This window comes from Diplotaxodon limnothrissa, linkage group LG6, assembly GCF_057381915.1.
Source record: "Diplotaxodon limnothrissa isolate DT_005_m linkage group LG6, D_limnothrissa_male_GT1.1, whole genome shotgun sequence".
NCBI lineage: Eukaryota > Metazoa > Chordata > Actinopteri > Cichliformes > Cichlidae > Diplotaxodon > Diplotaxodon limnothrissa.
Window position 1 is genome coordinate 3,813,102 of NC_140601.1, and position 26,195 is coordinate 3,839,296.

General features: G+C 39.4%; 1 protein-coding gene across 2 annotated transcripts; it reads left to right on the plus strand.

Moving 5' to 3' along the window:
• Window positions 1-57: 57 nt before the first annotated feature.
• Window positions 58-25,675, plus strand: wipf2a (WAS/WASL interacting protein family, member 2a). 2 transcript variants are annotated; one of them, XM_085355463.1, is made up of 8 exons: window positions 58-524; window positions 8,180-8,316; window positions 8,657-8,789; window positions 9,413-9,514; window positions 10,657-11,322; window positions 12,900-13,127; window positions 21,984-22,085; window positions 23,648-25,675. In XM_085355463.1, the coding sequence occupies exons 2-8, from the start codon at window positions 8,257-8,259 to the stop codon at window positions 23,686-23,688; spliced, it is 1,332 nt and encodes a 443-aa protein (XP_085211589.1). In that variant the 5' UTR covers window positions 58-524; window positions 8,180-8,256; the 3' UTR covers window positions 23,689-25,675. The 2 variants fall into 2 exon arrangements, with proteins under 2 accessions (XP_085211589.1, XP_085211590.1); XM_085355464.1 differs by having other exon boundaries at window positions 67-115.
• The last annotated feature ends 520 nt before the right edge of the window (window positions 25,676-26,195 follow it).

Genomic DNA, 26,195 nt, shown 5'->3' on the forward strand with positions numbered 1-26,195 from the left:
GCACCGCTGTTGTGCTCCATTTTGTGTCGCTCTGCTTGTTTCCGGGTTTCCGAGAAGAGAGCGATAAAACGGTGTCAGCAGGGAGTATGGCTCTGCTGGCAGGTCAGGAGGGCAGGTAAAGTTTTCTATAGCTACCCAAAACTGATAAAAAGTGGTTCTCAGACGCGCCCAGCACTTTGTTTAATGCACTATTTATCTCAAAGACCTCTTGCGGACAGAGTTTGCAGGCAGCCGGACTGCGCTGACATTGACAGCTGGAAAGTAAACAGCTCGGTGCAAAGCAGCTAACTGCGGCTAGCTCCAGTGAACCCGCCGCTAGCCGATCTGTTGAAACCATCGACAGCTAGCTAGCTAACCTGCTAGTGTCGCTGGTAACTTACGCCAGCACAGCTCACCAGCACCCTCCCATCATTTTTTTGGAAGGGGGGTTAGACTCTCCCCTACGAAGGATTTCTACATCGACACTTCCCATTCATGTTGTTTAGGAGGACGAGACTAGCAAACATCCGCTTGTTCGAGCCAGGGTGAGTAAATTCGTAATGCTAACCAAGTTTAAGTTAGCCTCTGCCAGGTATGTATGCTCACTCTCCCTTTACCTGGGAGCGGCTACACAACCTGCCTAGGCCTTTGGATCATGTGTGTGACGAACGTTTATGTCACTGTTTTCATGTTTCTCTTAGCTGGAGGTCTGTCCAACAAAAACTATGTTCATGCAGTGGTGTGCAGAGGTATAAGGAATTATGTACATATGCGAAGGCATCAAATGTCACACTATAAAAAAAATCATCACTATATCGGTATTTAAATAGACGACTTTTGTCATTTCATACCCAAGTAGGGTAAACATCTCTCAAACACTGTAAGTAATGGAACTATCCGGTACACGGAAATATAAATGGTTATTTGCAAACCAAAATAGATGCCAGTTTTCGACTAATCGATTATTAGTTTCTGCCTCGTGTATTCATTAAGCTCAACGCAATAAAAATTTAAATTTCTACATAGTGTACAAATGTGTCTTCCATCCCTGGTTTCATGGTAGTTATCTGGTCTCTACATGTTGAAAAAAGCTGACAGTAGAAAATTTTGTTTTTTATTCTAAAGAATGTCTTGAGCACACAATTGAGGTTCTGTTTTAGTTATATGGGGCCATCTCCACCCCCCTAAAGCCTAGAAACACACACAGTGTTACAGGCCTGTAAGCTCAGCGTACTTCCTTAACCACAAAAGCATCCTACTTCCTCATACAGCCCTCCCTCTCTGGCTCTGTTTCTCTGTACATCGCCAGACTGTTGATGTGGGGAAACTTCTTGCCATCAAATGGCTGTTTACCAACTGTTTGGGTGAACAGTTTAATGGTGAGCAAATCTCAGCCTCATGACCTACTTAAGAGCTCATTTTTACTTGGATCTTGAATGGACAGGATTAGTTAGATTATGGGGTCAAAGGTCAGGGCATGACTGCCAACCATATGAGCATTTTTACTGCCTGGGTAATATTTGATTATCATATCTTATTTAAACCACAGCCTTTTTAGTATTTCTGAAGTCTTATACCAACAATCTGAGGTCTTCTTGGCTCTATACAGTGGGTTGTCACTTAAAGAACTGCAAAGAATTGTTAAAAGCATAAACAACAGTTACTAGTTCCAGTTTCTTAAATCAGAGATTTAAGATATAAAGATTAAATCAGAGATTTTGTGATATCTCATAATAAAGTAAATATGATGTGACGATGGATCCTTGAGTTGTGTAATAGCCATTTGCACACCTTTCTTGCTGGTTTAATTAAATCACTGTCACTGAAATAGGTCTATTTGAGACTACAGTTACTCTACACACCAGACAGGTCTTGAAATATTTGCTGACCCCCTACTCTCAGTTTTCGTAAATCTGCTGCTGTGCGGTTCGCTCTAACCCACGTCACTGCCTGACTAGCGAGCTTGCTAGGTAAGATTCCTTTGGTTTCCCTCGGTGAAAACCTGTCTCAGCTCTAAACCATGCTGCCCGAGGACTGGAGCATAAAAGAGGTGAGGGCGGGGCGAGGAGCCAACTGCCTGCATGAGGCAACAATGAGCCCAGGCAGCTAACTGGTTTGGGGAGATCCAATGACCTCAGACACTCTTTGTGTGAAAAGCTTTGACATTTAGAGCAGTTTCAGTACAGGTGTATTATATGCAGGATGGACACAGTTTAATATAATATAATTAGCTATAATGTAAATTCAGTACAAATATTTTGGTAGTCTTTTCAAATCAAAACTTTCCAATACTGGAAAATGATGTCCATCATATAAATTCATGTGTGATTACAGGATTTAAAAAAAAATTTTATATAAATGAACAGGGGTCAAACAGAGCTGTACTTATCTCGCTAAACTGACTGTATAACAAGTTTTATATTTAGTGCACCTTCTCGCAAAGATGGGCAAAGTGCTATTCTAATTTCATAGTGGATGAAAACGCACTGTCCTGTATTTCTTCAGGTCATTATTGATCAATAATGCCTTGAATAACCTCGAAACGGCTAAATTATTAAGTAATCAACCTTTTTACTCTAAAACGGCCCCAGATTACAAGACTTGTGTCAGGAGTCAGTCTAATTCAAACAAATGTCAAGTGACCAATGTGATTTAAGTTAGTGGCCAGAGCTTATTGTATAGATAAAAACTCCAGTGTATTCCATTGTGTTACAGACTTGCGTCACCCTGTATTTACACCAACTAGTTCCTAGTTGGATTTCAGTGCCACTGTATTGGGAGATGAGACTGAACAGATGTTGAAGTTGGAGCCACTAAACATTGAACAACTTTTATTTCAGCTGAAATTACTGCAATAGAAAATAGAGGGAAGACTTTGAAACCAACTGAGTCTGTGCACTAACGGGAAGTGGCAGTGGTTAAACTGGCTATTTCATTAGCATTTGAGACACCTAGATACACTTATTACTTGTTAGATTTTGTTTCACAGGGGTATTGTCTATGACCAAATCAATAACTTAGTCATTGTCTGCATTATAGCTACCTGAAGCCATGTTTCTGGAGACGGACAAGTCCAAGAAAAAAATATGTGAAATTTATCAGTCATCTGTCATGGCTGATCAGCTAAAAACCCAAACGGGCCTATTCCAGTCAGCCGTTGACATCTCTAGTTCCCTCTGCAGGAAATCTGTGCAGGGAACAGGACGTTTTGATTAACTTGATTCTCTTACCCTTTTTCCACCAAAGGGACATAGTTCCAAATAGAGCAGGGCGATATGGCCAAAAATATTTATCACGATATATATTTGAAAATTTGTGATAACGATATAACCGACGATATAATTGATGCGAGACAAAATACAACTCCACAACATTACTAGCGCAAAAAGACAACCTTCCATTTATTTTCACTTAAACAAGAAGCTGGTTTTTATGTACATTAAAGCTTTATAAAAATGTAACAGTGCAAATGCAAATTCCTTGCTGAAAGTTTAACCAAAAGGCATTTCCAGTAGAAATGGGCTGACATATCCTGAGCATAACCATGTATAATATCCACTGAAGTTAAAAAGAGGTGCTTTGCAACATTAAACTGCAGTGTGCAGTACGCATTTTTCGGACCATAAGGTGCACGGGATTATAAGGCACATTAAGCGAAACAAAGCAGTCAGATAAATCAAACTTTATTAAACTCATTCTTCTTGCTTCCTCCACTTCTGTACCATTGATTCATTAATGTTGAATTCTCTGGCAGCTGCTCTATTCCCATGTTGTTGCAGTATATTAATGACTAACCTCGTATTGTGGATGGATTATCTCAGTTGTTCTCCTGACTGAAGTTTGGTCCGTTTACAGCATCCTGCCATGCGATTGCATTTGTCTCTAACCATGAAGAACCTTCACGTTAACTTTTATAAGTGGAAAAGTGTTAGTGTTCGTCCTCCAGCTTCACTGTTTATGTTATGCTAACATAGCTGTATCGCTAGCGATCACGTAGCACATCATTATATACCAGCTAGCCCAACTTCAGTAACCCTACAAACGTCACTGCTGTTTAGTTTCCTGTCTTCATTTATGCTGGAAGTGATAGCAGAGCTGTACGTTTGATTTTTTTCAGAAATCTCTCAGTCAGAACATGCTATATCATGCTTAGGTAACTAGCGAAACTAGCGAGCTAACTTCCGCTAGCTTCCTGCTAACTTCTAACTCCGTTAAATGTAATAACTTTTGTTTTCATGGATGCCTGGAAGTTAAACTTTATAGTTACACCTGGTAAAGCAGCAATGCTGATCGTTTTATTAAAGATGAAAGAATTTAGACAGTTTTTAACTCTAAGTGATGCTGCAGTGTTCGTTTGACCTGAAGCATACGGAGTTTAGGACCCAGATTACTCCCAGATTTAAGAGCATCTTAGTCCGACAAATATGACAATAACAACGGCCGCTTGCATGTTCTGCAAAAAAATGTGCTTTGTTGTGTATCTGATGGACAAACACCAAACCAGTTCCACATCACTGAAGTTGCACCATTTTTACAAACCAATTCTGGTTCATCTGTTTCACTCAACAATCGGCCATGTGCGTATGAAAACAAAGGCACTGCGCATGCGCGTTTTACTCCCATTCTATCGCGATATTTCATTTTCCTATCGTTGCCTAACATTATACCGGTATTACCGTGAACGGTATAATATGGCCCAGCCCTAGTTCCAAATTAAGTTCAGGGGAGATCATTAGATTTCACAAAAGTACCCAAGTCATGCTGAGGTTGCAACGCAGCCATTTGGTTCATGTTACAGAGCTCATGACTGAATAAACATGGTGCAATGAAAGTTATTTTAGAAGTACATATTTCCAAACATTTACCTTTACTTGCATTTATTTAAAATTACTTGAGTAGGGTTGGGGGTTGCCACCTCAGCATGCAGTCAAGTTCTATAGAGTCTTGCTAATGACCTACTAATTTTATACAGGTGTGTTGCAGCAGGGACACATTTGAGTTTTAGGACACCAGCCCTCGAGGTCTGGAGTTTGACACCCCTACTTTAGACCCACAGCTGAAAACCTTTTTGGTCTGTGGGTGGAGTAAGCCCTGAGATGAGATTTTTTTTGTTTTTGTTTTTTAGGGTAATATTCAGAGTAAAGTTGAGGCGTTGGATTCTTTCTGTAGAGACGCGTCTAAAGCGAGTCTACCTACCGAGTTCGAGGGACCCTCTTAGGAAACTGCCTACTGAGCATCATCCCTAAGAGCAACTAGCTTCAGGGGCTTTTATCTATTCGCAGTAACACAACACATTCACCAGCTGCTTGTTGGCATAACGTCAACTACAGTCATGACAACAAGACGGAAGATGCTTTGTTCAGTGATGCCGTTTGCTGTGTCTTGGCTTTCTTCATCCTAACTATAGAATTGGAAACGCAGAAATTGTCCAGTCTACACTAATAGAAAGTTGTGTATTACCAACATGAGAAGTTCTGTTTCGTTACAATTAGGTGTAGGTGTGTGTGTGTGTGTGTGTGTGTGTGTGTGTGTGTGTGTGTGTGTGTCATATAATCAGAAAAATCCTACAACTGGTTCAGTTCTGTCCTACAAATAGGTGGAGTCAGTTTCATCACCTTAAGCCTTATAAAACTGATGACGCTTTAAAATGAGTAATCATCATGTTGTGACACTTCATATTGGATTTACCCGAGGGCACCCTCCATTGTTGCACAGTTAAGGATTTACAAAAGATTGCAAGTGAAATTTGAAAGACAGAACAACTCTTGTCATTTCATCCTTTATCTCAAGCATCATGCTTCATAACAGTCTCGTCAACTGTACTGTGCAAACTGTCCCAATTCCCATGGGAGTAATCCAGGTCGCAGTTGCATTTAACAGTGACACAGGCACAAAGTGTAGAACATTGAAAGAAAACCATATGAAAACACTCAGCTCTTCACATTAAAATGAACATTCTCCTGTTGTTAGCTCTGCCTGGATGCTGGTTAAATGCATTGTTCTTATTTTGGATGTGAAACAAGTAGCTGATCAGTAGAAGGAAAAACAAAAACACAGGATTGATTAAATGTTTAATTATTCTTTGGATTAAAGATTGTTCTGAGGATCTGGTGCTTGCGCTTCTCTCCTTTTTGATATTTGATTAGCTTTCAGTTTTGAACTGAAAGAAACACATTCAGCACCACTTAGCCAAACCCGTTAAGAGTTGCTGCAGCTATTGAGAGGATTTTAGTGAAACTTTGGGGTTTACAAACTGTAAACTTGTTTTAAAGTCTGGTTCATTGTTCAGATAGAGGAACCAAAATGCCTGGAAGGGTTGTGGGTTGGCAGGCTGTCGTTGTTTAGCAGAGCTTTTCATACAGACATCTACATAATGTAGTTGTTTAGTGTCATCGGGAGCAGTGTCGAAATGTAACAGCCAGTAATGTGGGCTGCTCTTGTTTGTGTTTGTGCTGTTCTTGGTCCACTAGCATAGCTCCTGCTGTGCTAAGAACATAGGATGTTTAACATACAACGAACTAAAATGCAGTGGTGTTCAAAACAGGTAAAATTATCCACTGCAATCATGGTGAGTGTTCCTTGTGGCTTTATTTTATTTTATTAAGCACATATTCTTTGATTTAAAAGTTGGTTTGAGTTAAAGTCTGTGGGATCATTACACCCACTGTGCAGTGCCTCATGAACGGCATAACATTAACATTACACCTGCTGTTGCTAGCCGCCATTTCTGCCGGTTACGCACCTCTAGATTTTTGTAGCCTACAACATGTGCCGGATCTGCTACAGGTGGGTTGAAGATATTTGTATATGATTGCATTGGTTTTAGAGCCATTTAATGATATATCAGTAAAGTAATGAACAGATTATACAGAGGGAAATGTTGCAACAGTTTGTGGAAGAAACTTTTGGGGGGAAAAGTTATAATTTCTTTGCTTCAGCTGTTTCTCCTCCCCTAACAGCGCTGATATACCAACAAATTTACATTTTCATCATTTGTCTCCTCCTCATCTACATCTGCCTCCTATGCCATTAGACATGCAAGCCTCTTGTCTCCAGACAGCTCACAGTCACTTACTTCAAAAAACAAAATTCACTAGCACTGAACAAAACCGGCAGTTTTTACTCACAGGCAAGTTCGGGGTATCCTCAACAACTCGTCTCATAAGTGAGCTTTGCTGGCCCATATTGGACTTTATTTGAAAAGACAAGCAGACAAGGACACTTCATACACAATGAAGTTTTAACATTTTATAAAATATTAGACATATTTTTAATTCCTAATTTATTTTTAAGTGTTAATATTAATTAAATGCATAAAAATACAATGTATATACAACAATATCTTATATACACGGACAGCAGTAGAAGGTTTCCAGTAATCCATGGCTGTTATGGGGAAATACGGCATATCCAGCTGTTGCTGTTAAAGGGTACAGAAGGTTAAAAGGTTCTTGGTCCATGGGAAAGCTCCTGTGTGTGTGTGTGTGTGTGTGTGTGTGTCTGTCTGTGTGTGTGTCTGTCTGTGTGTGTGTCTGTCTGTGTGTGTGTCTGTCTGTGTGTGTGTCTGTCTGTGTGTGTGTGTGTGTCTGTGTGTGTGTGTGTGTGTGCGCGCTCTTAATTTCTTGAAACTAGGGTTACATCATATTCTAGACTGGACCTTTTTTTTTTTTTCTTTTTTTTTACTACTACTACACTGGTACAACAGTATGTGCAGTTTTACCCTTACTGCTAGTAAACCTTTGCTTCATCAGACAAAACTACACAGCTGTGGCTAGTATAATGTGAACACAGTGAAGCTGGAGGATGAACGCAAATTTTTCCACTCAATAAAAGTTAATGTAAGGGTTCCTGACAGTTAGGGTCAAAGGATGCTGTAAATGGACCAAATTTCAGTCAGGAGAACAACTGAGATAATCCATCCACCATACCAAGTTAGTCTGCACGGGCTGGGCTGCAGTTACACCGTGAGCTTTAAAACGTTGTGCTGATGAGTAGTGGTAATAAAAACCGAGAGAGACCGACAGTGATCACTGACTTTTTTTAGGGGCGTGTTCAGATTAAATAGAACAAGATACAAAACGTGTGTTTTAAAACAGAAAAGCCTTAATAAATGCAGAGTAGAAGCAGGGTTCATACGTCATCACTTAACAACCGAATTTGGCTTTCAGTTTTATCAGTTGAGATATTCTGTCATTTTCAGGAGCCAGCGTATTGTTCCAGAGACGGTGAAGTCACCGGCCTTTACCCCACACAGAACGGTGCCAACGCAGAGTCAGGATGCCTATTCCTCCCCCTCCTCCTCCTCCAGGACCCCCACCCCCTCCAACCTTCCATGAGGTCAGTGACCCGATCAAATATTCATCACAACACACTGCACTGAAAACTGACAAGTTATACACTTCCTTGTAGCAGATCTCTAATTTGACCTGAGATGTTTATATGTGCTGTGAGAAATTTGTTTATATTAAAACATGGTGCAAATGTGCACAAGATGTGCTTGTCCCTGAAACGTTTTTGAATTGTTAAGCCATGGGCAAAGTCAGATATAGAAGCTAAATTACCAAAAGCTGCTACTAAACTATATCTTTGTTTTAAGTCTGCATTGCGAGCTCAAATTTTTTTGTTCTAACTAAAGGAGCCGGAAGTTTGCTTGTAAAGTTTTTAACTGTCTCCACAGGCAAACACAGCTCCTCCCAAACTGAGCTCATCTGAGGCAAAAGGCAGAGGAGCACTGCTGTCAGACATCCACAAAGGCGCCAAGCTAAAGAAGGTCGGCCAGGTCAATGACCGGAGTGCTCCTGTTATAGAGAGTAAGTTTGTTTTATACACAAACTCAAATCCCAACTGATGTACTCCCTGTGAGTTGATTCAAAATCCTGACACCAGGATGGATGTCCTAAAATTATCTTGTATTTATATACTGCCAAATCACAACAATAGTCACCTCGGGGTGCTTAATATTGTACCAAACACTCGCTGACAGTGGGCAGAAAAAACTCCGTGACAGGAAGAAAACTCTGCCATCTGCTACAATAAGGTGGGGTGGTGGGGGTGGGGGTGGGGGGCACAGGACAAAAGACACATTGTGGAAATGCAAAGTAGGGTATAAACAAATAGATGTTGGGGGGAAAAGGTGAATGACAGCGCATGTTTGTTTTCAATAAGTCGTCTTGCTGTATGTCAGTAATGATGTGTGGTTTAAGAGTTCCCTTTAATTTTTTCCATTGTTGAGCGGTATATGTTTCAGAAATTTATGTAAAATATGTTTAAGTGGAAAAAGGAAACTGAACTTGACCTTTAAAATGTTAAATTAAAGAACAGTTTTTTTTCTTACTCTGCAGTGGAACAGCTTATTCCCATCAGTTTTCCATGATAAAGTCCCAGGTTCTCTAAATATTTGAATATTAAAATGTATTTCTGTTTGCCCCCCCAGAATCTGGAGGAGGTGGTGGAGGTGGCGGTTTTGGAGGTGGAGCCCCAAAGGGAATGGGCGGCCTTTTCCAAGGAGGTGTGCCAAAGTTACGACCAATTGGAGGTAAAACATTTATGCTATTTAGCACATACGTGTTTGCCCCAGTTTACTGTATTTGGATCATTTTGTCAAAGAGCCGTTATCATTAGTGTGAGTAAATAACAAGGAGAAGAGAGGACACCTGAAGTCAGTCCTCTCGTACACATAACATCTGTCAGCAGATGATTCCAGAATAAGAAACGGCACATAAAGAGAGAGAATAAAGCTCCTTTGGCCTTTCTCCCGAGCTTGTACTTTTTATTTTTCTGTCCATCATTTTGTGGTTATAGAAATAAATAATTTACACTGCTACAAATTCACAATGCTTGGACCATTAATAATGAATGAAAGTCTAAAACGTACTATTTTAGTTGAATGTTAAATTATTGAACTGTTACACTTCATATGCAGCAAATAGCTTCAACCTTTAACTTCTCCTGCTGCTTGTTTGATATTTTTATAATGGAAGATCTTAGCAGTCAAAGGTGTAGCTCCGTGGAGAAACGAAAGTTTCCAACTAGTGTTAATGTAACCATAAGCTGGTCAAACTTGGTTACCCACCCCTTCACTAATTAAGCAATAATATACAGCAACAACACCACAAGACTGTACTGTACAGTTTAGCAAGAGGTTGGTATATAAAGAATATTATCGACGAATCAGTCAGCAACAGGTCTGACATGTGACTGATTTGTGCAAAAATCATCTGATTGTAGTATTTAACTCGTCCACATAGGGCTCGGCGATATATCAAATATATTCAATGTATCGTGAGATTTTCCCACGCATGTTGGTTAAAATGGCTTTATTGTAACCATCAAGTATAAGTTACCATGGAAATATTAAGCTGTCTGCGTGTAATTCACTCCGAGTTATTTTTTTCCCACATGCTGCGAATGCATCATTAATCCCCAACCAGGAAAAATTTCTAGCTGGCACACTGCATGGAGCGTGCGTGTTTATATATTACCTGATAGAGGAAAAATATGGTGACAGCGCGAGTTTCAGAGCGAGAGTATGAGACTCACTGGGAGTGTTAAGTCATTCCCAATTCCTTATTATTTTGCTTCCAAAACAATAATACTTGCTTCCAAGAAACCAGAGTTGGTTTTTGTTGTATTTTTTTCCCAGTGCACTTAAACACTGCCTCTCTGTCTTCCACACAGACGGTCCTGCTGGTGGTTCACTGGGCAGATCTGCGCTACGGCCCCCGGGGTCCCGGTCAGCGGCTCCTCGTCCTCCCACAGGCCGGTCCACCTCACCGTCACCCCCCAACAAGCCCTCTCCACCAGAACATTCACGCTCACACCGCCCCTCGCTGCCTGACATATCCCACTCCTCCAGCGGTAGCAGTGGGATGAAGCACAGCACCTCTGCACCACCGCCTCCACCACCCTTTAACAGAGGTGGCCGTGGAAATGCCCCACCTACCCCAAGCCAGAAAGCATCTCTTGCACCTTCCTCATCCTCTTACAGCAGAGAGAAACCCCTTCCACCAACACCTGGAAGAGGCCCAGCCCCGCCCAGCAACGTAAAACCTCTGTCCTCCAGCAGACCACCTACTGGAGGCTCTTCTGCTCCTCCTCCTCCCCCGCCATACAGACCACACACATCTGGTGGTGTCTCTAATGGGCCATCCCACGGCGATGGAGGTGGAGCTCCAGAGCTTCCCCAGAGGAATAACTCCCTTCATAAAAAACACACATCAGGAGGCAGCAACCAAGGACGCAGCCATGCCCCACCACCACCTCCATCATTATCATCGTCATCCTCTTCTCAGCAGTCTAACAGACCACCTCCACCTGTCAGAGATCCACCTGGACGCAGAACAGGTACGTCCCAGAAATCTGTCAAAAGTGCAATATTGCCACTCACCACAATTTTTTCTTTATTTTTATCCTGTGATTGAAATTCTCTCGTTCATTCTCAATCATCTCTAATTTGACCTTCATGAAACCTAACCTCCATTGTTAACCTAATCCCTTAATCAGCTCATCGTTTGAATGCCCAGATTTACTTCATATATACAATAAAGATATGGCTGAGTGCAAACTCCTGATTGTGAACGTTGAAGAAGACCTCATTATTCTTTATTTTGAGGAGAAATGTTTATAATGAAGGCAAAGCAAGCCTTGGCTCATTATCTCTGAACCTTTAAGGTACAATCCAGGATAACGCTGCAACGTTTTCTACACATGACGGGCTTCTATCCTCTGAATCTGAGAGTAGTGCAGAACGATACAAAAAATGTGCTTCGTCTTGTTCTGTGTGATGTATAAATCTTTCTTTTGGCTGCAGCATTTCATCAAGTTCCTGCATCGATTCTTGACAGTAGTATAATATTTCTTATAATTACAGCTGCTTTTGCATTTGGGAGAATGACCTTTTTTCCCCCCCTTATTTTGTCAACAAGTGACGACATGAGGATATTTTAATATGCGGAGCAGATATGCTGTTTTTTGGTATTTGTAAGTATGCTAAGTTGGGTGGATGCCATGTGGATGACACATCTTAGATGCTTCTGATGTTTACAAAACAAAACTTAAAAAAACTGGGGGATTTAGGACAGCCACACCTACAAAGTGCCCTAGTTACAGATGAAGTTCTCCACGTCTGACGTGTCAAATGATGATTTTGTTTCCGCTTCAGAAAAGATTTATGGCACACTGGGAACAGTCATAATTTGAATTCAAAGCAAATACACGAAACAGGAAGGCACTTGTTAGCTTGAGTTCTGTCTTGTGATTGAACGGTGAAACGATTTGCTACAAGGTCTCCTGGTTTCTCTGCATTCCTGTAGCCCTGTGGAATATTCCAGCATTCCTGCTCACCTTGTTTTCCCCCACACACACTCTTAATATTAAGTTGCACAGACTTGTTTCAATCTCACTGTTCGCTGGTACTGAAGTCTCTATATTTTAAAAGTCAGTATGAGAACAGATGTTTGGGGTTTTTTTCCACTGATGCAGTGACAGGAACTCGAAATGTGTCATGTGGCATATTCTAAGTTGCTTTGTTACAAACAGTAGCATTTTTAAGAAACTATATCATATCTGGTTTCATGATTGGTTATGAAACCAGCTGGAAGAAAGATGCTTGTAACGTGATGTTTCGCTCTGTTCTGCACAACATGCATGCACGTTTTTACTGACTGCTGAGTAACACTTGACTATATAAGTCTGTACTAAATGTAAAACAGTCATGGTCAGTACTTTCATTTCATATTTCTGTTTTAGCCCGTGTGTACAAACTTTGTACCCTTACAAGTTTTATCATGGTGGGGGGACCCCGGCAACTGACACATTAGACACACACAGACTTGACCAGATTCATTAAGATCACTGCCGTTCATCTGACCCTCAGTATGAATTCGTGATCACTTGTTTGTGTGTGTATGTTGTCCATGCAGCTCCCCAGGCGCCCACCCCTGGGTCTCGTAATGGCAATCGGGATGCCCCTCCTCCCCCACCCCCTTACCGTGGCCATAGCTCAGACTCCAGAGGCAATAAACCACCACCTCCTCCTTCCTCTTCCTCCATCTCATCTTCCTCCTCACGAACCCCAGCTGGACCCCCTCCTCCACCCCCGCCAGTCCGGAATGGTTATTCCTCCAGCTCCTCCTCCAAGTCCATCATAGGTGAGTGCGAAAAGACTGCTTCGGCAACATCTCCTTCATATTCCACTGTTGACAACTGCTAAATAACATCAGTTTTTAAAATCCTACTGAATCTAGTTCAATTAGATCAAATGGGCCACAGTTCACAGCAGGCAGAAACAAAGGGATACAGGATTTCACCATTTATCAAGTTAAAATATTTATAATGAACTTAGCAAAATGATAAGAAAAGGATAACATCCCTAAAATTGTGACTTCAAAACTGTTATGTATAAATGTCTCTCTCCAGACATTGTTTAAATCCTAAAAAGATGAGCTATAACCATCGTAGTGTTATGTGTGAGATCTTATTTACATGACTTTGCTCACAGGTTAGACCTAAAATGGCTTAAATGTAGCTCATTACCTTTTTGCCTGGTTTTGTATGTGTGGAGGTATTCAAATTGGACCCTGACACCTCCATCCACACCCATCCTCTCTCTTTGAATTTTCTGCTACAGTCTCTTTGCATAGCAGCACTGGTGCACACAGACAATGTGTGTGTTCTGTTAGGCAGGAGTGGAAAACCCAGTGCTCCATTTGTAAATCAGCTAAGAACACAGAGAGGGTGCTGTACATGCTTCAGAAAATCAACCATAACTGGAGCACAGTGGACAACAGCCCAGTGCTTGCTGTTTAAACCAAACTGTGATCACAAAGAAAGAGTTTACATGAATCCACACTTGCCACTACTGCAGACCCACACAAACACAGGAAATGGCCAATGAAGGCTAGTGCAACAAAATGCACTGTGAGATAAGCAGAAATGAAGATGGATGAACAGGAGGCTGAACCAGATTATCATACTGCTGATAATCTAGTACTAATCTTGGATAAACAAGCCCAACCTGTTATAAGTAAATTGGTTATCCATGGTGTTACGACAATGTTGGTAGGAATACGTTGTGATTAAGAGAGCATAACTACAAAGCCAGTTTATGTTTATCTCACGGTCTTACGTGGCTGCCGCAACACAAAATGTGGCCTTGTAAGGGATTGTGAAGTTGGTTTTTCCAATAAAAACTTAAGGCTGGAAGTCTGAAACTCACCAGAGTCACTAGAAGAAAAGATTTTGTGAGGCCTAGTAAAATAAAAGTGTTCATATCCTTATGGGGTTGGAAGGACAGTTTTGCCACATGCACTCAAAAACTCATTTATAATCAACAGTATGGTTGAAATGTTGAACACCTGGTGACGGGGTTGGTAGGGTTAGTAACCTGCTAACTAGATCTTACTTCCAGGGGATTTGTGCCAAAGACTCTTTTTGCCGGGAGGACGAACGGCAGCCGCTAGTGTTTTATGCCTGTGTAAATGTGTCTGGCCTACTGCTATAGTGTTGAACTAGGACGGTGGTTTCTGTTAAAGTTAAGTATAAAGTGAATGATAACTTTTTGGTAATTAAATTTAAATGATACTTAATTACAGTAACTGTGTAACTCCCATTTCATCCCCATTCTGTTTTAATGGAACGGTTGATAGTGAGGCAGATGAGGACCAAAGTTCCTTATCTGAGGCACTGTATGGTTTTTGTCGAGGGAGGTGCCGATGATTTCTCTTGAGATGGTGTCCTTATGCAGGCAGTCGGAGAGGAAGAGGAGAGAATGTTAAATTGTCTTATTGCTCCATAAATGGCTTTTAAGTGGACTTTGGATGTTTACCCTTTCCTTTGATCCCTGAAAAGCTCGGATAATGTTTGAAAAAACATCTCTCTTAATTTCAGTAACTTTGGGCACCACCAGTACATCTGTGCAGTGAGTAAACTGAACTCTGAGTGTCAACACTACATCCCCAAGTGTTGGTACCTATCTGAATGTGGGGTTCGATCTGACTGCTCTTTTAAACAGGAGATGAAATGCTGAGGCTTATATAAATAGCTACCACTTTTTCTGCTGCTTAACTACTCAAATTTGTTTATGATCTTGATGCGATGGAGGTGACGGTGACGAATCGCCGTTGATAGTCAAATCTCCACTGACACTATGCAAACTACCTTTTTGGTTTCCTGATTTGTCCACACATCAGGAAACCAAAAAGGTAGTTATGGGTGGTTCCTAGATTACTACTGAGGCTTTGTGTACTTACTGTGTCAAACTTAAGAATTAAAAATGATGATAAAACCAAATCACTATTTATGTGGTTTGTATAAAGGGAGACTTGAGGCTGCAGACCATGGGATTTATAGCCTAAGATAGTTTGTCATCCTGTCCCTCAGCAACTCTTTCAAACGGAGTAATAAATGTCATAAGAGAGCATAAACAGTCATTGCTTGCATGTCAGGTGATTAGGGAATAAATGTAAATTCTCGACATGCCAACCACTACAAGAAGTAAATCATCAACCTGTAGGAAAGACTTTTTTTTTTTTTTTTGCACAGGTTGGCAGAACTGGGGGCTGAGACAAAGTAAGCAACCTGTACGACTTATTTTATTATTTGACAAACCAAAGAATACCATTTATTTTTGTTGTCTAGGCTTGATGGTTGGAGTTTGTGGCTGTAGGGAAGGCAAAGATGTTGTACGGGTGATCTGTAGTGGCTGGAATCTAAAAACTGAGCTGTGACTGAGCTCTGTTCATAATACAAAGGCAGGGACCAGTGACTACAGACTGAGAAGAAGGAATAGGGTAAAAACTTTCATGCTCATCAGCTAATTGTTTGAAAGAGGGGTTGAAAGATTTTTTTGGTTTTGTTTTTATTTATTTTTTGATATTAAAAAAACAAAAGCAAACTTCTGCCTGGTGGTTTAAAGTACTCCCTCTGTCAATGTATGTAGTGGTAATCTGTTCCTTAGCAGAGCTTAATATGATGTGAATATAACCTCAAAGGTTACATAATGTCATTATTTATGTAACAAAAACTAAGCCATATTGCAGAAGCAGTGTTTTGTTTTTTTTTTGTCTGTTTTTTTTTTTAAACTAAGTGTACCCCTAATAATTCTGTAGGAATGAAAAGGGTAAGGCTTATCAAATGTACTTCATTAACTGATCACCAGCCAGTGTGAGCTCACCAGTAGAAGCAAATGTTTTGCAGCTTGCTTGCCTGCAGCATTCAGGTATGTGGTGACACAAGGCCAAGGAGGAAAGACGTAAATAATGATTGAGGAACAAATGTTGCTGCCTCGAAATGTCTGGCAATGGTTATAAATCATTTGAAGTCCATAATTCTACAGTGAACAAGGTTGGGATACATTCAACACCAGTACCAGTCTTCCCAGGAGTGGACATGAGTGGACAAAATTGCAACAAATCCGAGAGCGACACGTCAGACGCTACAAGCCTCAGAGCTACAAAATGTTAAAGTTCATGAACATGCAGTTAGAAAAAGACAACAAGTGTGAGTGGTCTAGAAGGCATAATAAAGCCCCTTCTTTAAAATAACATGGCATGGGTTTTTCTAGGAGAAACATTACGAGAAACATAACAATAATTTCAATAGTTTAGACACAAATTATTGTATTATCCTGTTAAATGAACACTGTATATTAACAGTAAAAACAAGCAGGACTGATGATCTTTGCTGCCTAGTGCCAGCATTAATGATAGAGTTAGTGGCTTTGGCTAATTAATGTTAACTTTTAAAAGAGAGAAAAGACGGTACATAGATTTAGAAACGCTCTTATATAGATGAAACTCACGTGAAAAACATGTTTGTCTTTTATTCTTTTGCACTGTGCTTATCTCTGTTTCAGTGCTATGTTTTGCTGTTTCACATGTTTAAAGGTTTAAAAAACATAGCTGCCGTCTGTGGGTAATTGCTAAGAATGAAATAATCTTAATTCATTAACAATAACGTTTATGATGATCAGGTTAAAATTTCATGATGATGGCTGTTTAATACCTCAGTATTTTTAAAATAAGAGCTTTACTGACCTCGCAAAAGTTCTCATAAACACCGGGGTGTCAGCCTTTAACATGTTCACTAAGTCTGTTATGCTGTTATTCACATCTGTTATGTTGTGTGTCAGCTGAAGGAGAAGATGATGTTACTCTGGGTGTATCAGTACTGTTGCAAATGAGTATGCAAGCAGTAAAAAAATCCATTAAAGCATTTGTTACTACACTTTGGTTAGGACATGATCTCTTAGCCACAGAAGTTTGAGATTTAACTTTTTCATTTTGCGTTTGTAGTAGTCATAAGTTATTAAGCAATTTAAACTGTCCACTGCCTTTTCTTTGTAAAACAAATGCAACTAGAAAAATTTGCATTTCCTGCGAAAATGCAGTGTGGATGCTTAAAGCTGAAGCTGTATGCAAAAAGTAGCTGAAAAAGCTGAAAAGTTGCAGAAATTGTAAAAACTTTGCAGAAGCAAAAGAAGTTTGCTAAAATGGAATAACTTAGAAGAACTGCAATATCTTAGAGGAAACATAATACTTGGCAGAAATACAATAGCATAGCAGAATTTAGCAGAAATATTGTAACTTACCAGAAACATGATAACTTCTCAAAAATACAAGAATTTAGGAGAAATAGTATAAGATAACAGAAAGAATATATTTAGCCAAAAATACTTAAACATTACAGAAACACTATGATTTAGAAAAATAGTACAACAGAGCAGAAATATTGTGATTTACCAGAGACACTGTGATGAACTATGAATATTGTAATTTTAAATTGAGACTATGTTTTAGCACAAATATTATAATTTGGCAGAAATACTATAATTTAGCAGAAATACTATATTAAGCACAAATCCTATAAAAAGCAGAAATGGTATGATTAAGCACAAATACTACATTTAGTAGAAATACTTTGTTTTAGCACAAATCCCATAAAAAGCAGAAATACTGTACTATGATTTAGTAGAAAAACTATAATTAATCAGAAATACTAAATTTAGCAGAAATACTATATTAAGCACAAATACTATGAAAAGCAGAAATAGTATGATTAAGCATAAATACTACATTTAGCAGAAATACTATATTAAGCACAAATCCTATAAAAGCAGAAATAGTATATTAAGCACAAATCTTATAAAATAGCAGAAACAGTATGATTTAGCACAATAGTAATAAGTTAAACAGAAAAATTGGAAAAGCAAAATGGACAGCTGAAAAAATGCTGAACATGCTGAGGGTCCCTCAAATATACTTGTTAAATGACAAAAATCTGCAAAAAAATTTATTACAGCCACACAATCACAAATATGTACACATGAGGAAACACACATGCACAGAGAGACCCACACACAAGATCCAATTCAGTCAACCAGTCTAAATATATTGAATTTAAATCTTAGAATGAGATCATCCCATTAAAAGCCTTTCTCTCTCTCTCTCTCTCTCTCTCTCTCTCTCTCTGTCACACACACACACACACACACACACACACACACACACACACACAGGGAGAGAAAAGTGAGTTTCTAGGTCAGCCTGGGAGCTGCTGAATTTGAATCCACCAATCAGAGAGCCTGTGCACTCTTTCCCTCCAAAACAGGTGCATCCTTTTTACACACGCAGCACAGAGAGACACAGGATCATTGCAGTCTATTTCTCATAATGATGACTCCCCTCAAACAAATGACCATAATTTCCTAACCATAGGGGCTAGAGCGGTCATTCTTACACCGTTTTGTTCAGAAGAGATGGGGGAATCTTCAAGTGTTGACAATTTATCATTAAAATATGAATTTTTAGAGATATATGACACGGATGACTTGTTGACTTAGAAGCCACGAATTCCCCAATATGCAAATTTGAATGCCTGGAGCCCACATACATGATTGGCTGGCTGGGAAGCTGTGCAGGCCCTGATTTGTGGATTTGAATTCCTCAGCCCTCAGATATGATTGGCTGGCTTAGAAGCCATGAAGTCCCCAATATGCAAATTTGAATGCCTCAGGACACATATATGATTGGCTGGGAAACCGTGCAGGACCTGATTTGAAAATTTGAATGTCTAAGTCCTCACAGAGGATTGGCTGCCTGGAGACCTGGCAGAAATATATAGAAATACTATGATTAAGCATAAATACTACATTTAGTAGAAATACTATGTTTTAGCACAAATACTATAAAAAGCAGAAATACTATAATTTAGCAGAAATACTATATTAAGCACAAATCCTATAAAAAGCAGAAATACTATATTAAGCACAAATTCTATAAAAAGCAGAAATACTATATTAAGCACAAATTCTATAAAAAGCAGAAATACTATATTAAGCACAAATCCTATTAAAAGCAGAAATACTATATTAAGCACAAATCTTATGAAATAGCAGAAACAGTATGATTTAGCACAATAGTAATAAGTTAAACAGAAAAATTGGAAAAGCAAAATGGACAGCTGAAAAAATGCTGAACATGCTGAAGGTCCCTCAAATATACTTGTTAAATGAAAAAATCAGCAAAAAAATGCACAGGGAGAGAGAAGTAAGTTTCTAGGTCAGCCTGGGAGCTGCTGAATTTGAATCCACCAATCAGAGAGCCTGTGTACTTTTTCCCGCCAAAACAGGTGCATCTTTTTACACACGCAGCAGAGAGAGGCACAGGATTATTACAGCCTATTTCTCATAGTGAGGACTCCCCTCAAACAAATGACCATAATTTCCAAACCGTAGGGGCTAGAGCGGTCATTCTTACACCGTTTTGTTCAGAAGAGATGGGGGAATCTTCCAGTGTTAACAATTTATCATTAAAATGTGAATTTTTAGAGATATACGACATGGATGACTTGTTGACTTAGAAGCCACGAATTCCCCCAATATGCAAATTTGAATGCCTGAGGCCACATATATGATTGGCTGCCTGGGAAGCCGTGCAGGCCCTGATTTGTGGATTTGAATTCCTCAGCCCTCAGATATGATTGGCTGGCTTAGAAGCCATGAAGGCCCCAATATGCAAATTTGAATGCCTCAGGACACATATATGATTGGCTGGGAAACCGTGCAGGCCCTGATTTGAAAATTTGAATGTCTAAGTCCTCACAGAGGATTGGCTGCCTGGGGACCTGGCAGAAATATATAGAAATACTATGATTAAGCATAAATACTACATTTAGTAGAAATACTATGTTTTAGCACAAATCCTATAAAAAGCAGAAATACTATATTAAGCACAAATTCTATAAAAAGCAGAAATACTATATTAAGCACAAATCCTATTAAAAGCAGAAATACTATATTAAGCACAAATCTTATAAAATAGCAGAAACAGTATGATTTAGCACAATAGTAATAAGTTAAACAGAAAAATTGGAAAAGCAAAACGGACAGCTGAAAAAATGCTGAACATGCTGAGGGTCCCTCAAATATACTTGTTAAATGAAAAAATCAGCAAAAAAATGCACAGGGAGAGAGAAGTAAGTTTCTAGGTCAGCCTGGGAGCTGCTGAATTTGAATCCACCAATCAGAGAGCCTGTGTACTTTTTCCCGCCAAAACATGTGCCTCTTTTTACACACGCAGCACAGAGAGGCACAGGATTATTGCAGCCTATTTCTCATAGTGAGGACTCCCCTCAAACAAATTACCATAATTTCCAAACCGTAGGGGCTAGAGCGGTCATTCTTACACCGTTTTGTTCAGAAGAGATGGGGGAATCTTCCAGTGTTTACAATTTATCATTAAAATATGAATTATTAAAGATATTTGACTTCTAATGCACCATAACTGAGTAGAGCGAAGCAAAAACTGCCTTGACTTGCCCTCAAACAACGCTTTCTAACTCGAAATCTATTTGGAGTATCGATATCATTCTTTCACCGTAAGAGACAGCAGGCTTTGGTGAACAATCATGGAAATTTTCAGGTCTCTGTGGAAATCCAACAAAAAGTTATGACGAGAGAAAAAAGTGGTTCATTTCCACAGTTTGAAATCTGAAGAAATCTGAGCGAAGGACAAATTTCCTACCCTCAAACAAGTCCAACTCATTTCAGAACGGTAATAGGTGAGAAAGAAATTCTTGAATTGTGAGCGTCACGAGTGTCTGAAGATATACCGGGACAAGCCTCATGTCTTAACTTTGCTTCGTTAAGGAGATATGACGATTCGAATATGCCTCTCATTACAGAAATGCAGCGGTGATTTTGAACAAACTCTCCATTGACTTTATATGGAGAGTTTTCTGACCTTGTGTTAGTCTGAGGAGATTTGCCAAAATTCTATAAATCCCACAACAATGATGGTGACATTTTCTGAAAGCCAGCAAAAATACCTACGTTTTGATGTATAATTTGTGGAAGTTGAGTGAAAATTGAGCAAGTAGCAAGAAGTTGTTCGGACATGAAGTGAAAAATGCAAAACCTTCAGTGACACACTGGAAGCCAAGAGCATAGCAACCATAACAACGCATGTATTTTGTGAAAAATCACAATTGTGCAACTCAAAACTTTAAGAGGCATAAAAGTAAAATGGTAAAAGATTTGAAAAAGCTGAATCATACATGAATAGCCCAATAATTTGTGAACATTTTAAAGTTTGAATGGTTGTTCTAGGTGAAAGTATGAGGAAGTAGTTAAGTTTCAAAAACAAGCAAAATTTAGCAGAATTTTGGAAGTTTCCCATTCATTTCAATGGGACAAATTAAAGGAAAAAAGTGGAATATTTTAAAAAGTATAATAGCAAAAAATAGCAAAAGTCATAGCGATCATTAGCAGAAATAGCAGAATAGTTTAAAATTTGAACGGTGAAAATCGGCTGAAAATTGTGGAAGTAGTTAAGTGCCAAAAAGTGTACGGAAGCAACTGGAATAATAAAGTAGAATAAAGAATAAAGAGAAACAGGAACTCAATAGTGTGGATGCTTAAAGCATCCACACAATTAATATTTAAAACTTGTGACTTGATGTGTCTGCACATTTTAAAACGTTTATGTTTATTCTCCTTCCTCCTACAGATGATTTTGAATCCAAGTTCAACTTCCACCCTATTGAAGACCTTCCACCTCCAGAGGAGTACAGGCCTATCAACAAGGTCTACCCCAGCAAGACCAACACGGGTATGAGTAACACTATGAAGCACATTGCTCTCTCCCTCCACTTGACTTGTTTTGTCAGGAATAATAAGACACTGCATTCTCATGGAGAATATAGTGTTATTGTCAGACACGGTCACTTTATTTACCCAGATCTCATGTGCTAAACACTTAGAACAGCAGTAAAACAACAAGGAATAAACAAGAAAAGGTTATGATCTGTGTGGTATGACTGAAGCATGACCCACAGTGTAAATGTAACACAATGCCAGCTCCCCTTAAGATTCAGTTAAGTCGTGGACAATTGTTTTATTGCCATATAAACTGCTCTGTTTGTGTTATGTGTCAGGATGCAGCCATAGGGGAAGCTGGGTTTCATGAAAAATTACCCTGAGCTGCTGTGTGTGTGTTGTTTAGACACTATCCTAACAGTTTGGTTTACATGCGTCTTTTAGAGCTGTTGGCACGTGCTCCACATGCTATGGAGTTGCTCTGGAAAGTGTCTTCCCTATAAATTCAGTGTTATTATAGCAGCATTAACATAATTAATAATTACTAGAAACTAGTTCTTCTTCTCTGCCTATAAAATAAGTATATATTATGCACACACCTAAGTGTAAAAGCACTAATTAACAGGCAATGGTAATTTGCAGTGTAGGAAACAAATTGTCTTCTTAAAATATTGATGTGATATCTTTATGATGGTAGTATCCTGCCACAAATAGAAATGCTAACATTATATTATACACATATTCAGTGACTCACACAAGCTGCAAACGTATTCTTCTGTTTTTTTACAACATGCCAAAAGAGAAAGGTATAACGCAACGTTGACCTTTGTTTCACAGTAAAGGTTTACCACCAACTTAATCACAGCTTACCTACTTCCTTATAATGACTACTTGAGTTTTGTGAAACTAAATATTAACCTGTTGAGTTGGTGAGGGGGGAGTTTAAGTCTTAGGAGCCATGATGTTTCCAGGCTGAATCAAACGCAGGATTATCATCTCAGCTAAGAGATTTATTGGAGACAGTCTTTGCATTTCTAAAGTTATCAACGCTGAATTCACAAATCAATTTCATGAAAATGGAAACGAGGGCAACAGTTTTAGCTTCTTCAGTGACCTACCAGTGTATAATAAACATTAGCAAACTGCTGTTGATAACGCCATGCAGTTCAGTTAGTAACACAAGGATGTCATTTGTAAAACCATGTCAAAAGTACAGCTGTAGATGATGCCTTCCACCTTTGGCTTCTGGGTAACAAGGAAAAGAAGTACCTTCACAGAGCTCCCTGGTTGACAGCGCTAACTTAAGATTTTGATCTCGAAAATTACAGCTTATTAACTCAAAATTTTGAAATTTCTAGTCTACTGTGGTTGAAAATGGTTCTCTGTGAGTTGTAAAATAATAGCGGACCTTCTGTCAGGGCTTAAGGTTTTAAAGATTTATTCATTGAACTGTTTTTTGGTTTTGAACTTCTGTCACTTTTCCAGCTTTCTTCTCAAAATGTACAATTTATGCCCTTTAGACCAGCGTGAGGACTGAGCTGTAGTTAACTTTGTCTCTCCACCTTCTTTCCTCAGCCGTAAGAGGAGCTCCTCCAGCGCCGCCAGTGGGCAGGTGAACAGACCTCAGTTCGGGACTTGAACTGTGTCGTTGAGGAGGAAGCGGTGAAGCACTCGAATCATAAACACACTACATCACAAACATACACTAACATTGAGCCACCAGCTGGAAGCATCAAGGTGAACACAAAGGAAACACTACTACACCACGCAGGTTTGACACTACTCAGCGGTCACTTTCAGTCTTTGCACGAGAGAACAAAAACCACTGCCTGGGACCACTTTGATGACGACTCTGCTGACTGAATGCAGAGGCTTCTGTTTGACATATCGGGACCAAACTCCGAACACTTCCAAATCTCTGCATTCCATCTTTTTTTATGCTTATTCAGAATAATAATAAGAATAGTTGTGATTTTTCAGAATAACATATTTTCTTTTTTCTGTTATGTTATTGCTTTTTGGTGTCAGCATTAATTTGTAGGGAATATGAGCAGATAAACTCAGGTTTTTCCCTAAAAATTTGTACTGCCACACATGTGGGGCTTATTGTCGGTTTGTTAATTAGTATTTGTCTTGAATAGCCATTCCATCAGTGCCAGGTAAAGGTGTGCTTGAGTCGGTGTGCCAAATGCAGGTGGAGTCTCACGAACGGTTCACCATGACAGCAGTCGCCACACACTTGTTCTGACATTTATAATTCTTTGATTGTAGTCTTGCCTGTTTTTGTAACTCTATCCTGTATCTGGGGTTGTTCATATTTGCATCTTCAGATGATGTTGCACAGCAGCTAAACTGCTTAACCGAGACACTGTGCATGACCCTGACATACGCACCTTCAACATCAGGACTACATCATGTTGATGCAACATAAAACTGATTTGCCCCTGATGGTTCTGACAGGTTTCCTTCACATAGCCAGCATATTTCTTCAGGCTCACTGTGGGTTCTGTGTGGGCCACATTTTAGTCCAACACTAATTATTTGTTTACTGGACCAAGGTTTGCAGACCATTTTTGGAGGAGTTTACAAGGGATCATCTCTGTTTTCGCAGGAATCTTCTTCAAGGGAAGTTGGTCTGAAAGCTCAGCTCTGCTCTGATTCATGATTTGCTGCTGGTGGCCCTTTCGAAGAAGGACCTCATAGCCAGAGAAAGATAATGTGTTGTTGAATTGCTATGCAAGCAGCAGTTTGTAGAGATTGTAGATGGTAGCAGCTAACCAAAAACAAAAATCTTAAAAAAAAAAAAAAATGCAGGAACACTTAAGTGCCAGAGAATTGTTGGAATATATATGGAGGTCCTCTCTTTTCTCCCTTTGAAAGCATCAAGCTTCACTTAAAACACTAATGACATCATTTTCTACAGTGCACAGCACAAAAAGTGAACAAAAAGATCCTGGCTCAGGTCAGACTGTCCATTCTCAGTGATGCAGCGCCTCCTGCTGGTATTTGCCTTACACAAATCTGTTGTCACTCATCGGTACCAGTGATTAGTTTTTTGATGATGATGACGACGACATATATTGGGGGAAGATGATGACAACGGAGTAAATAAGAAACAAGTCTATTTGAAAATGCAATAAATATTGTATATTTACTTTAAGGAATATGGTAATCATAGTTATTGATCTATTTTTATGTTGTAAAAAGCTTGTACTATAGGAAAAGACATGATTAAGAGTTCTAACAATGTTCCAGTGGGTGAGCTTTGGTCTGACAGACTGGATTCTTGTTGCACTTCTCTGGACATTTGGCCATAAAGGTGAATGAGCTGAATTGATGTATGCGAGGTTTTACCAATGAGCCAACATTTTTGGGGTCTGGTTTTCAAAAAATCAGATCGGCAGGTAATTTAGTGAAGGTGATAAGTGATGCACCTCTGCTTCTTTTTCTGGATCATGTTCACCTTGATACACAGATGACCCCTCTACTTATCTCATGTTCTCACCTTGTCCACTCTGAAAAGCAAAAACCCTGTGGTCATTCACGTTATCAGCCATGTTTTTATCATTTGAAATAATTTCAAATAAATATATTCCTGTTGGGAAAGGGTACCTGATTCATTGTCTGTTTCTTTATGCTCAGTTTCTGTATTTGTAGCTTTTCTTCCACTTGCACAATGTTTTACTAAATTAGCTGTCAGTACCGAGTTCTGCCATTTCATGTAGTGGACGCTTGGCTGGTATCGTTTCTCTAAACATTAACACAGCTTAAATCTCATTTAGATAGATTTCTAGATTTCAAGAGCAATATTTAGCTGTGCAGTTATTAAGCGTATGGTTTTGTGAAGAGTAACTTTGCCACCACGAACCTACTAAGGCTTATGAAGAACGTGTAACATTAAACTGTTTGAGACTTGAAAGTGGAATATTTGTTGTGAACATAGTTGTAGTTAGTCCTTGACGTTACACTGCCACCTTCTGAGGTCCTCCAATGTCTATGAGGCTTTGTCCTAAAGTCCTGTTGTTCTCCAGAGTATTTATGTGTTCTTAGAGCCTGTCAAAATCTGAGTATACTCCGCTTGCACTTGCTTCCACTCTAACTCAGACCTAATGTGACGCCCGCG

What these genes read in the sequence shown, in the direction of transcription:
- wipf2a (XM_085355463.1), top strand. Translation starts at nt 8,257, where the DNA reads ATGCCTATTCCTCCCCCTCCTCCTCCTCCAGGACCCCCACCCCCTCCA. An exon ending in GAGTGCTCCTGTTATAGAGA is followed by an intron (nt 8,790 to 9,412) that starts GTAAGTTTGTTT and finishes TTGCCCCCCCAG; the next exon opens with AATCTGGAGGAGGTGGTGGA. An exon ending in CTCCTCCAAGTCCATCATAG is followed by an intron (nt 13,128 to 21,983) that starts GTGAGTGCGAAA and finishes TTCCTCCTACAG; the next exon opens with ATGATTTTGAATCCAAGTTC.